This window comes from Temnothorax curvispinosus, unplaced genomic scaffold, assembly GCF_003070985.1.
Source record: "Temnothorax curvispinosus isolate PA1 unplaced genomic scaffold, ASM307098v1 QBEX01002040.1, whole genome shotgun sequence".
NCBI lineage: Eukaryota > Metazoa > Arthropoda > Insecta > Hymenoptera > Formicidae > Temnothorax > Temnothorax curvispinosus.
The window spans coordinates 3,379-16,449 of NW_020211820.1; the positions used below are offsets into that span (position 1 = coordinate 3,379).

Here is a 13,071-nt window from a genome sequence, read left to right on the forward strand (position 1 = left end):
CAAGCAAACAGCCCATTAAGCTCGATTCGCCGCGGGCTGTGCCGCGCGCCGTCTTCCTGAAGGAATAGCCATCGCTCGCGGTTTCTTACAATAGTAATCTGATGTTTCATAACTTTCTTCAGAAAAGGTATTTTGTGCAAATCGTTTTAATGAGAAAAATAATAATCAAAATGATTTATCATTAGTAAATTATAACATTTATAACTGTCCAGCAAGCAAACTGCCTGTGATGCGAAAACAGATTGATGGAAGCAGATTTGCTCAGATATCTATCGTAACAGATTCGATATCATCTGTGTTCGCATTAAACTCATATTTTGTCGGCAGAAACCGAGCAGTATATATGTATATTTATCTGATTTATCATTGCGTAAACATTTAAACAATTACGAAACGGCAGATTTTGCTCAGTTTCTACAGTCAGTATGCTATTATATTCTATTAGTAGATATTCTTATATTTCTGCTGGCATTTTATCGACAAAGTTTGCAGCAGACACTTCCAAAATCTGTTCTCGACAGATTTGGTTATCCGGGTGAATTTTTTCAATTCTGAAATCGTATAATTTTCAATTGTTGGTGACACGATTCATTAATCGTCATACTCACGCACGTTTGTAGAACGTGCAATTATTGAGGCAATGGTCTCTATTTACGAATAGACTAAAAAAACCCTGCTTTCACTTAGCATATTTTACATCGTCATTGAGATGCGCCATTAAGTCGTTCGTGAATAACGCGAGAAAAAGAAAGAGGGGGAGGGGAATGAGACGCTGTCCTTTCCGTGTCACTCCGTGCGATTTCCGGAAATCGGGAAATTCCTAGTTGATCCACAGCGAGTCCGGTGGAATCCGCGTTGATTCAGGTCGTATTCACGGCGCATCGCGGTGAAAAGGCGTACCGCTTTTTGAATATATTCCAATTAAAAAGTCAGAACTTCGTTACACTCAGTTTTGCCCCCTTATTCCTGCTCCCCCGCCAGGCCATCGCCCGTTATCACCCTTCTCGCCTTCTTTTCCAGACCCGAGGCCGCCGACCTTTTTTACTTCTGGCTTTTGCCTTTCATCAAGAGAGAAGAGGCACAAGGAAAGAGAGAGAAATCGATATACAGATTTTTCTCCCGCAATTACTTCGCTGCTTTCTGCTCTATAAAGAATTAGAAGCTCCCGCGGGGGGGGGGGATCGCTTTTTTTCACGTTTCTTGCTTCTGCCTACGCTCTCTAATGGTTATCGGCTCGCCTATACGTACGTGGATTAAAATCTAAATGAGGGAACTTATTCGTCGTCTCTGGCAAGAGTTCTGTAGCAAAAACAAGAGGCGTGTAATGAATATTCTATTAGTTCAGTTTAATAATCACAGTTCACGGGGTTGGCGAGCAACAAAAGGATTATGCAACGCTCGATCGAGAATGCAAAGGAGTCTGCATATATACGAAACAGGCCGAAGAATTTCTTTCCCGCGCACGTACGCGGGGTCGTCCCTCACGGCGAAGTATTTAACAATGCACTATGGAGACACGAAGCCAGCCAAGAAGAAATAAGAAGCACGTGCCCAAGTGCCAACATGGGCTTACGCACGTATGCACACGCGTGTGCGTGGCTATTCGTCGCGATACAATACGCACGTGGCCGAACGCCACTTGCCTCACGTATCTCGGTTGGAATTCCCCCTCGGCTCTTGATAAAGATGATCGCATATTGAACTATGGAGATAGATAAAAGTATTAACATGCGCGTTTCCGATGAAAACTTCCATATTTTTAAAAAAAATTTCTTAAGATTTTTTAAAGATTTTTTAGAGATATTTATATCTTAAAAGCGTGATTATACATAATATCAGCTAGGTTCTTATATTTAAGATCGTCTTAACTTAAGTACAATCTTAAAATGTCATAAACCAATCACAGTGCCGTATTAGCATCTTGACATCACTTAAGACGGTCTTGAAATAAGAACAGACTATGAATACCGGCCATACAGATGTATATTATAAAATTTATATTATTCTTATCATAGAAGTTCTTACTTGAAATTAATCAAGTGAATTTTTACATATACTTTATTGTACAACTGTTGTAAATTCTGTACTTATGAAAAATTCGCCAAGTTTTTTAATTCGATAATATTAAAATTCGATGTTTCGAGATATTAGAAAGAACGATTATTAAGCGCAAGTTACGATGATCGAAATTCGCTGATTGTCTGAGAAACTAATGCCGTGATATGATTCATCGTACTAAAATGTAAACTACGAGTGGAATCCCGGCTTTTTTTTATTTCTTGAGAAAACACATATCGCATAAAGCTCGAATAATAGAGTATACACTGAAAAAAAAATAATGTTGTATCAACAGCAACAGTGTAATTGAAATAAAATTGGTTGATTCAACATCAATATTAATGAACGAAATGCATCAGATAGTCAATTTATAATCCAGATATTTGGTCCAATAATATCATTGTAGTTGGAATATCTCGTTATATCAATCATATATTTACTCATCCCAAACACATAATTCTTTATTATAATTACATATGAATTAAATAACTTTCTTGATGTATAATTGAATACCATGTAATCTATGTAGTTACTACATCTGCTGTCACGTCAACTGCGTGAAATACTTAAAGGAAATCAACGGTACGGTTAATGTTATTATGGTTGCTACATATGCACGATCTTGTTGATTCAAATATAAATTTATTTAATCTGTATACTTTGTGTATATTGCTACAAATCAGTTATTTGTCAGATATTGCACTTAAATATTATTGATTCATGTGCAATGATTTTTTAGAGGAAATAGAAATGTGTGTATATTAATTACACAAATGCTCGATGCAATCGACACGTGTAATCCTTAATATCTTTGTGTATATATATAATGTGTAATCAATATGAAAACATTTCTATTTCCTCCAAATAAAACAATGCGTATGATTCAATAATATTCAACTATAACACCTGACACGCGTAATGCTGTTAATTTAAGTACGGCACCTATAATAGGAATAAAACGAGGAGTGCGAGACTTCATCATATGATTTCACGTTCAGAGTAGAAAGTTCATACTTCTTTTACGTCGAGCATATGGAGAGATCGATTCGAAGTTTATTTCATTCTGAATATACTCGGAAGTATTCTTCCTATTGTCTTATTTCCTTCCCTCATTGCTCCTGGGAAAGAAACAAAATCGAATGGTGAAACCATAATGTATTCGTTTCTACAATGTTTCGTTTAAAAACAAAACAATTTTAATTATTTATAACAGATGACATTATTCTAACATATTAAATGTAAATTTATTTAATCAATTGTCAATTGTATTTAAAGGAAACATATATGATTACAAAAATATGTAAAATTTAATTATATAAATTGAAACCGCGTAAGGCTTTTCAAGAAATCAATATTGAGAACTGAACTTTTTTTTTAAACCATAAAAATGGTGTTCTATTTTTAATGTAAATCTATCAGAATTTTCTTCTTTTTGTTTAGTTTTGCAAAACAAATGTAATAGCAATTGCTTAACGCTCGAAATACATAACAAATGCAAATTTTTTTAGCACTTCGATTTTCTTGAATGCATTTTCCTTAAATTTCTCGGATATTATAGCGATTTTTGTCTAATAAATAAATTATTATCCATATACCTTGTAGTAGTTGTTTTTTTTATTAGTGCGAGTAACTTCTTCGTAAAGTCATCATGACAATCGCATCAATTGTTGCACATTCTCTCGTTGTTTCCATGCAATTAGATCCGCAACACAAGCCAATTCCAGTCCGCACGAGCACCGTCGAACCACTTGACATGTATCGGTTTCAACCAATTATTCGTGCTTGGCCACGTGCCCATTGCCACGTGTGCATTTTAGTTACAAGAAATTATCCACTGACAAAAGAAGGATAAAAATGTAAAATAATAACGAAATGTATCCAAACGCTTTGTGCTTTGCCTTCGAAATTGTCTGGATCAGCTTTAATCGAAGCGAAAAGTATAAAAGCTTCAAGCGTGTATGAGTAAAGACTGAGCGTATGTTAAATGAAATATCGAACGGCTTTGATGGGTTTTAATAATAATTTATTTATCTACAAATAACGTTCTGTTTCGGAAAAATTATTCGATAGATTATCGACGACGAATAACAATAATTAACTAAATTATTGGGGATAATAGCGCTTGCCTTGCGTACGTGCTCGAACATTGCACATTGGATATAATTAATAATATTACTTTCACCCGCACATCAAGATTACACTAAGACGTTAAAATATCTACGAATAAAATTTGTTACTAAAAATTAGATTTTTATTAATCGTCAATAAAACCTCTGGTTTCAATTTATATTACCAAGTTGCAGCGCATATTCTTTCTTTCAACAAAACAGCTGCTCTTTTCATTTATCTTCTAAATGAAATATTAATATCGCATCTATATAGTGACATATTATAATGATGTTGTAACATTATTACAGTATCGATTATGAAATTCTGCCATTCATTCAAGAAGACGTAAAATATTAATGTTGAATATTTCACTAAATTCGGTATGTGAAAGATAAACTGTTAAAACTATTGAAACTCTGTAATTACATATTTACATCCTTATTTGATCATCATTTAACAGCTGGTATGCAAGAGGAAAAGTGGAAAAAACGACTACAGAATTTTTTGAGTACAAAAGTGTCTGTAACACTCAACAGGCTGAAATTTAACCGTATGCAGATGTATAATTAACGTAGGATAATTATAGTTTATGCTCATTCATTTGTCTCTCTTATCATTAAATCAGAAAAATCTTTGAACAAGATCAATATCCAAATTTTAAACATAACATTATAAGAAAGATATAACGCAACAAAAAGGAAAGAACAGTAATATACAAACGTTTCTCTTACTCATTGGTTGCTGTATAAAGCGATTTGTTAATGCAAATCTTTCCAACTAATTCGCTATAAAGTACTGGCCGCGCTGATGGAACCTTTCTTATGCATGTTTTCTTATATTTTTTGATATGCTGAATCATTAACAATTAAACCGTTTATTTCAAGCTGATATGATGGAAAAATAGCGAAAACTGCATTTAAAGTAACAAATTTGTAAAAATTTTTCTCAAACAAAAACTTTTCTCTGCGTCATAATCAGCACCTTAGTCTATGTCAGTCTAAGTTTTAGAAAATAAAAAGCAATCTTTTTTCTTAAATATCTTAAATTCATTTTTCTTCGTATATCTCGAAAATGTATGCGGGGTGGATAACTCAATTATTTTCCGATGTCGAATTATTACACATTTAATTATTAATCAAACAAAGACCAAATCTATTTTTCCCCCGAGTTATTCTTTTTAAAAATGTATGTAAGATATACATTTTAATTATTTCCAGAGAGACATATTTTCGCACGAATTTGTACACTTTGAATAAATATATATGTAGTGAGGGAAAATGTGTGTGTGAGAAAAAAGGAGAGAGAGAGAAAGAGGGTGAAGGCGAAGGGAAACGAAAGGACACGAAAAAAAATGAAGTGGGGAATGGATTAGTTTGGGGCAATTTTGGGTAAATTTGGTTATGTTAGGTTAAGTTAGGTTGAGTGATAGATTGAGCTAGTTTTTTAATATTGGAATGAGTGATATTAAGTTAAGTAAGAGTAGAGGGGTTGGGGTGTAGTAGGAGGAGGAGGAAGGAAGGGTAAAAAAAAGTTATATAATTTTGAGTTTTTATTCAGATTTTTACAAATCTGCTACTTTGAATGTGATTTCCCATCCTATATTTTCCCATCATATCAGCTTGAAATAAACGTTTGGTAATGATTCAGTACATTATAAAATATAAGAAAACATGCATAAGAAAGGTTCTATCAGCGCAGCCAAAATCAGGTTACCCTTCGTCCTTTGAGAAACTCCGAAATAATGAAGAATGAATCGAAGAGTTTTGAAACACTATGTTAACACTCACAGCACAAGTAGTTCGTCGAAATGTTTCTTCGGAGCTCCGAGTTAAATTTCTCGATCTTCTGGAAACAATCTCGAGACCTTCGAGATTACACGTGTTAGAGGGGACAGCCGTGGACGTAGGTGACATTTCGGAAGAGCGCGGCCGCCGTTGAAAGAAACGCCGCCGTGGAAGCGGTGGATGGTGCTGGCGGCGGTGGCGGTGGTGGCGGATGGCTGGTCTGCGATTGCGAATTGTACGGCGAACAATAAGCGTCTATGCTACCGTGATGGAGGCCCACACTGCGTACCAAAAGGTCTTTCTCGACGGTAGCTTGATGACGCAGCTGTTCCAATCGCAGCTGATTCTGCCGCTTCCATTTCGTCCTGCAACGAAATTGTGGTGTGCAAAGCTGTCCCTCTTACCTCTGCTGATCTTATTCTCTGTCCTACGATAAATTTTCCTCTACCTTCGGTTTTGATACCAAGTCTTCACTTGAGTCTCCGAGAGCGATAGAGCGTCGGCGACGTCGCTGCGGTCCGCCACGCTGAGATATTTCTGACAACGGAACTTCCTCTCGAGGTAAGCCAGCTGAGCGTGAGTGAATGCGGTTCGTCGTCTCCGTGGTTTCCTACCGGTCGGCGGTGCATTGTTAGCGATCACTCCGCAAGATTTTCCAGACGTAGTTGCCGGACCGGGCGACGGCGAGAGCGCCGGTGGTGGACTTCCTAGACGCGTGCAGGGGCTGCTGCCAGGATCGATGGTGTCCTCGGAATCCGAATGGACCGCCGAATCATCCTCCGAGTCCTCTGCAACATGTTTTTGTGAGACTTATATTCTTGGGAATAATTTCCCGATGATTAGATAATAATTTATTAGACATTAACTGATCCGACAGAATATATTTTTTAACGTTCTTTGCAATAATTCAAGTTGTAGTACGAGATAAATTATACATTTTGAAATCTCCAATTTTGTATCACTAATTTTTATTTTCTTCCGTTAATTCAACGTAAGACAGGATTTCAAGTTACTGGATTATTTATATAAAAAAATAAAATATATTTTTATCTGTATGGATGTTATTGACTGCGTTAACTATATACATATTTATAGAGAAACATCCTAGGAGACAACGCGTTTCTTTGTTATATATTAATAACTATAATTTTCTGGCTGATCCAATCGATGGATTTGGTTGGTCGGGCAAAGTCTATTACCGAAATAATAATCCAGCAAACCTCAATCGATATTGATCGATCTCGGTTAGAGAGCAAACTATCTCAATTACCGAAACCTGCTACACCCTCTGAGAATTAGCCAATAGATTTGTAACGGCGCACTAGGGGGTAATAACCTTCGATGAAAACCCCGAGACTAACGAGCCCTAACGAATCTTTCGGCACCTCGAACCATCTGTAGAATTGTTCTTAATGGGGTACCACCTCCAAGAGGGTTCGTCACCCCCGGTGGCTGTGCGTCCGCATTTAAATAATAGACTCGCACCACGGGATCCATTTTCTAACGAGAATTTTGACGATCTGTCACGTGTTCGGAAATGTTTGCGTGGAAAAAATAATAATTATCGCCTCGCGAAATTAAGAGGTTAAACTAGTATAAAAGGATAAAAATCGATCTTTTTTTATTTTAACACATAATATGTACTTTTAAAATTGTTTTGATGAGGTTCACGTCAAAATTAAAAAAATTAACGAAGTTTGTAATAAAAGATTTTTTATGTAAAATTATACATAAATATGTATAAAATATTGTCCATATATGTTTTCTTTTGCTTGTATAATCTCTGTTTATACAGGGTATCCATTTTAAACAATTATTCCCCAAAATTTTTATTTTTTTTTTTTAATTTTAGATGAAAATGTTTCAGACAACTGTTATATGGAAAGCAACAAATAATCGTGAAATCAATTTTCGGCAAAATCTATTTTTCAATGTCACGTAAAAGTCACCTTCAATTTTTTAAATGGAATACCCTTATTTTTGATAAAATTTTGTAGCAGTTGAAACGTTTCCAAAGACCTGTAAGAGTTAATAATATTTTTATTAAGAAGTTGTGGAGAATATGATCGTAGTAGAGTATCGGAAAATACGCAATCAAAAAAGGGGGTAAAAATTGAAAAATAGATTTTGCTGAAAATTGATTTCAGAGGCGCCGTACGGCAAACCGGGCTCGTGCGACGACCGGCCCGCGAGAGACCGGCCGCCTAGTAAGTGTGTCACATTGTTTTGAGCCTTATGCGACTCACGAGACTTTCTAGAGATATCATTGCCACCTTTGACTAGAGAGGATACGGCCTTAGAGGCGTTCAGGCATAATCCCACGGATGGTAGCTTCGCACCACCGGCCGCTCGACCGAGTGCGTGAACCAAATTTCCGAACCTGCGGTTCCTCTCGTACTGAGCAGGATTACTATCGCAATGACTGGTCATCAGTAGGGTAAAACTAACCTGTCTCACGATAGTCATATATAATCATATTTTATATACACGATTATTACATTTATATATTATATATATGGCTAATTTTTTCTCATTTCTCCAAACTTTACTTTTTATAAAAGAAACAATTATGCAAAAATTATCCTTTTAATTAGTTTTAAACTTCTTTCTTATTTTTCCTATATGTACAAACAGAAATAATATAAAAGATAGAAACCATATATGGACATATTTCATATATTTTATGTATATTTATATGGAAAATGTTTTATCAGGTTATGTTCAAAGCGAGTTACCAACGTGTCTTGATGCATTTATTAATAATAATTATTGCGAGAAATATTTTTTTTATTGTATTCTTATAACACGTCCTAAAGTTTTTTTTAGTAAAAGTACAAAAACGGTTATACCGAAAGCGCTAGAAAAATTTGAATGTTCAGTCTTTTTTCGCTTGTCGAACAGAGCACAGCGTCTATGTAAAAAAACTTTATAAACATTTTTTTTTATATACAATTAAGTTAATTTATGTAAAATTAAGCAACAAAGATTTATACTGAAATAATGTTTTAAGCGATTTAAATAAAAATAATAATGAAAGCCTCAATGTTATTGTATAGAAGATAGTTATTCCGAGGATTGAGCGATACCAGCAATTGTAAAAAATTGCAGCTTGCCTTGCTGCAATTTTATACACACACACACACACACATATTTTTTTACGCTATATTTTGTTACAATTATATTTAATGACAATCGCACAGGTTTACTACAGATTTTAAAGATTATGAATATAAATAATGGAGATAATTTATATAAATATTGGCATTGCACTATTAAATATTATTAAATTTAAACCAATACTTTGGCTTAAATAACATTTTGTTATTTTTAACTACCATGCATGTCAAAATTTACCATTTTAACACAAAACAGTATTATTTTAGCTCTATTTTGATTTAGTTAAATTAACATTGTTTTAGTTAAATTAACGACATGGTGAGTAGGAGCAGTGACGACCTATGGTTAAAAATGATTCATATTGTGTATAATTTGATACCACGAATTTAATAGTGTGTGAGAAATTAGATGCACACCACATTCATGATGCCGATGGCTAGGTGCAACACGCTATAGCTTCAGGCAGCTATGCAGAAGATTTTTTGGGCACGAGAAAGTTGTACTTATTACAGAAATCTTATTATATGCCCCTACGAATAGCTAAAAGTAAGTTAAGAATAACTTTTTCCTAACGCGAGCGTGAAATGGGCTGCTTTTCGCGCTTGTTTTGAGTGAGCAAAACTATCCATTTCGCAATGATGACGTAAGCGTTGAAACATGGAGCCATTTCTCTCCTATTTCTCAACTAGTTGAGAAATGAAATTGTAAAACAAGCGCAAAAAGCGGCCTGTTTCACGCTCTTGTTAGGAAAAATAGTATGAACAACTCGTGGGAAGAGTGGTCGAGCCCAAATGAGTGTGATGGTCGCACTCGCTTCGCTCGTACGACTAACTTCACACTCATTCAGAATCGACCACTTTTTCCACTAGTTGTACAATATACTATTGTTATTTAATAAATAACAAGAATTGAAACTTTAAATGTGCTTTTCTCGAAACCTATTTCTTCAACTGCATACTTCCTAAACTATTAATGATATCAACATGCAATTTGCGACAAAATACGCTTTAAAAAAATGCTTTATTGCGTGATGATTGTATACTTAAAAAAAATTATGTTTAATATGGGCGCCCATGAGTGAGGACAAGGAAGGACATATGCCCTTCCTCCTGGATTTTAATTTTTTCAATTTAGAATAATTTTATAATTGACAACCAGATAACTTTTTGTTTGAAATTTATACAAGAATAAAAATCTGCATAAAAATTTAAAAAAAAATTTTGTTTGATACGTTCGTTTGGCAGAGCTTTACATAAATCGAAAAATTCCATATGCATGGGAACTGTTTTCTTTTTTAGAATAATCGGACTCGTCGATGGTATTTTATTTTCTGAAAATCGACTATGTATCTTATTGAAACAAAGTGAAAATTAAAAGTGAACAGATTTACTAGTATTACAGATTACAACAAAATAAAATCATAGATACTCTAGTAAATTTCCTCACTTTTGTAATTTTCACCTCATTTCAAGATACATAATCGACCTCCTGGAAATTAAGAAATTCAAGAAATTTAAAATTTCCCAGGTAGAAATCTGTCTCTATTTGCCGAAATTAAGTATAGGGCCTGGATAGAAAAATCTAGTTTGGAATATCTAGGTCCAGAATACGCCCTAGAAATTTATCTTGATTTTACCTATTATAGATAAAGAATAGTCGGGAAAATCTACATGGGTTCTAGATTGCTACTGACAGATTTTTCCCAAATTAAATATAAAACTATAGGGCCTGGATTGGATAATCTATAGTTTTAAATACCCTGATAGGTCCAGAATATAATCCTGAAATTTACCTAGTTTTCCCCAAAATAAAATTTACGTGTAGTATATAATATGCAATTTATACACATAATTAATAATTGTGTCAATTTTTCTGAATTGTCTTGTACAAATTGTCTTCTTAATTATAGGTGGTCATAATTGTAGTTTTGAGACACTTGAGATAATGAGTGATATCGAAGATACGTCGATGTCCTCACGATTGTTGAGGAAATGAAAATATTACGCAAGAAAAAATTAGAAAAAAGAATGTGTTTAACAATGAAAACCGATAATGAGGTTAGGTTAACAATGATGTGCAAGGCAGTAATATAACCATCAATAATTGTTATCATACTATCAGTAATATGACTGTGCATACGAAGAAGCCGAAGCACATGGAAATTCTGAGTCCGAGAATAACGGAAAAAAATTCTAAATGCTATTGGTTACTGCTTATAATTTTTATCTTTTTAATTATTTTTAAATTCTTCTTATTATTATTTTTCTTGTGTACAAACAGAGATTATACAAGAGGAAAAAAATATACAGAAGAAAGAAAAAACATAGACGGATAAATTTATAATTATTTATATATATATAAAATTTCTAATGTATATATTAAAATAGTATATAATTTTACGTGTTTTATGTTTGGTTAAAGCTATTTCGTTTTAACCTTTGTCTAAAAGATTGAATAAAAAAATTGTATAATAATACAATTTATTTTTGTTATAGAAGTTTACTTGAATTATTTACCTATAATATTTTTGTAATTTCCAACCTATTCCATTCTATCTATTATATGGCAACAATATTAGAGTAATCGTACTTATTTCCGAGTTTTTTCTTCGAGGGATGATGAAAATTTATGATATTCTTATAAATATACATATTATACAGGATGTTTCCTAATAAGTACAAAAAAATTGAAGGGAATATTCCATGGCTTATTTTAGGAAGAAAAGGTTCTATAAACATATGTCCTAAACTGCTTTGTTTTCAAAATAAAGGGTGTCAAAAACGCACGCCTCTATAAATGTTTCGGTATTGGAAAATCGGTACTGGAAAATAATTCTTAATCGACATGTACCAAAAATGTCTTTAAACCTTTTCCAAATTTTCATATTTTTTTTACAACTTTGACATCCTGTTTTTTGAAAACAAAGCAGTTTAGGGCATGTTTATAAGAGCTTTTCTTCCTAAAATAAAAATGTCCGCTTCAAATTTTTGTACTTACTTAGGAAACAACTTATACGTTTAGAAAGATAAAATGTAATAGTTATGTGTTTCAATGTAATAATTGTTCAGTTAATCGCGGTAATTTTTGCGATTTGTACGGAAGAGATTGATCATTTCTTGTAATTAGGAAATGATTAATGCATCCCGACATTAGGACCACATTATTGTTATCATCAATATCTATTATCTCGCGTTGATTATCCTCCATACGATTTTTGTCCGCTGCGCTATGTGTTTTGGTGGTGAAGATACCTTGAACTCGATCAGCCAATACATCTCCTAGAAGATCTCTGATCAGGAAAGATTTGTGCTCCTGCATCATCACCGTCAAAGAAGCGGTGCACTCGCAACGTTCACGATTGTTTATTGAAATTGTATTCTCCCTGACGAAGCGACGGTAATCATCGGCGACAATTCAGCACGAATTGTGTGAACACACTCGCGCCGCAAAAAAATTCGCGACTTTCATGCTATCGTACGGACGCTCGGCGTCATTCTGCGTCACCGACGGCCACTGCGGCTGACCGGAAACCTGGTCCCCGAACCCCAGTACCATCTCTCGTCATCCTTATCGCCGCCGCCAACTATCGCGGGGGTGGAGACACGTACCGAGAGTCTGCAAATCGAAAGGAGGTGATACGCGCTCGCGTACCCTCCACGCCGCTCCCGCGACCCCCTCGAATTAATCCGCCCGTTTATTTTGAACGGGCTGCCTAATGCCTGCGCAATTTCGCAGCCATTTTGGGGGTGGAAGCGCCATTCTCACTCCACCACGAGACCGGCACGCTTCACCCGATTGGTTCGCGGAGACTGGGACACGGGGGTGAGAAAGTGAAACCCTGGCGTTGCTATTGGTCGGAAGATTCTACAGTTGGGTCCTCCCCACGCTCGCGATCCGGTAACTCGGTGCATGCTTCGATTTAAGTGGATCCAGGTAAAGGTGCAAGGGGCGGTGGAAACTAGAGAGTGAGATGGAGAGGTATGCGGAAAAAGAGACGGTAGCA

At 35.0% G+C, this 13,071-nt stretch overlaps 1 protein-coding gene across 1 annotated transcript; it reads right to left on the reverse strand.

The window, feature by feature from the left end:
• Positions 1–5,237: 5,237 nt before the first annotated feature.
• Positions 5,238–12,552, reverse strand: LOC112468794 (homeobox protein MSX-2-like). Its single transcript, XM_025038145.1, has 3 exons — positions 12,320–12,552; positions 6,400–6,739; positions 5,238–6,316 (listed from the first exon to the last, which is right to left on the reverse strand). The coding sequence occupies exons 1-3, from the start codon at positions 12,387–12,389 to the stop codon at positions 6,049–6,051; spliced, it is 678 nt and encodes a 225-aa protein (XP_024893913.1). The 5' UTR covers positions 12,390–12,552; the 3' UTR covers positions 5,238–6,048.
• Between the last annotated feature and the right edge of the window lie 519 nt (positions 12,553–13,071).

What these genes read in the sequence shown, in the direction of transcription:
- LOC112468794 (XM_025038145.1), bottom strand. Translation starts at nt 12,389, where the DNA reads ATGATGCAGGAGCACAAATCTTTCCTGATCAGAGATCTTCTAGGAGAT. An exon ending in ATTGGCTGATCGAGTTCAAG is followed by an intron (nt 6,740 to 12,319) that starts GTATCTTCACCA and finishes AACATGTTGCAG; the next exon opens with AGGACTCGGAGGATGATTCG. An exon ending in ACTTGGTATCAAAACCGAAG is followed by an intron (nt 6,317 to 6,399) that starts GTAGAGGAAAAT and finishes ATTTCGTTGCAG; the next exon opens with GACGAAATGGAAGCGGCAGA.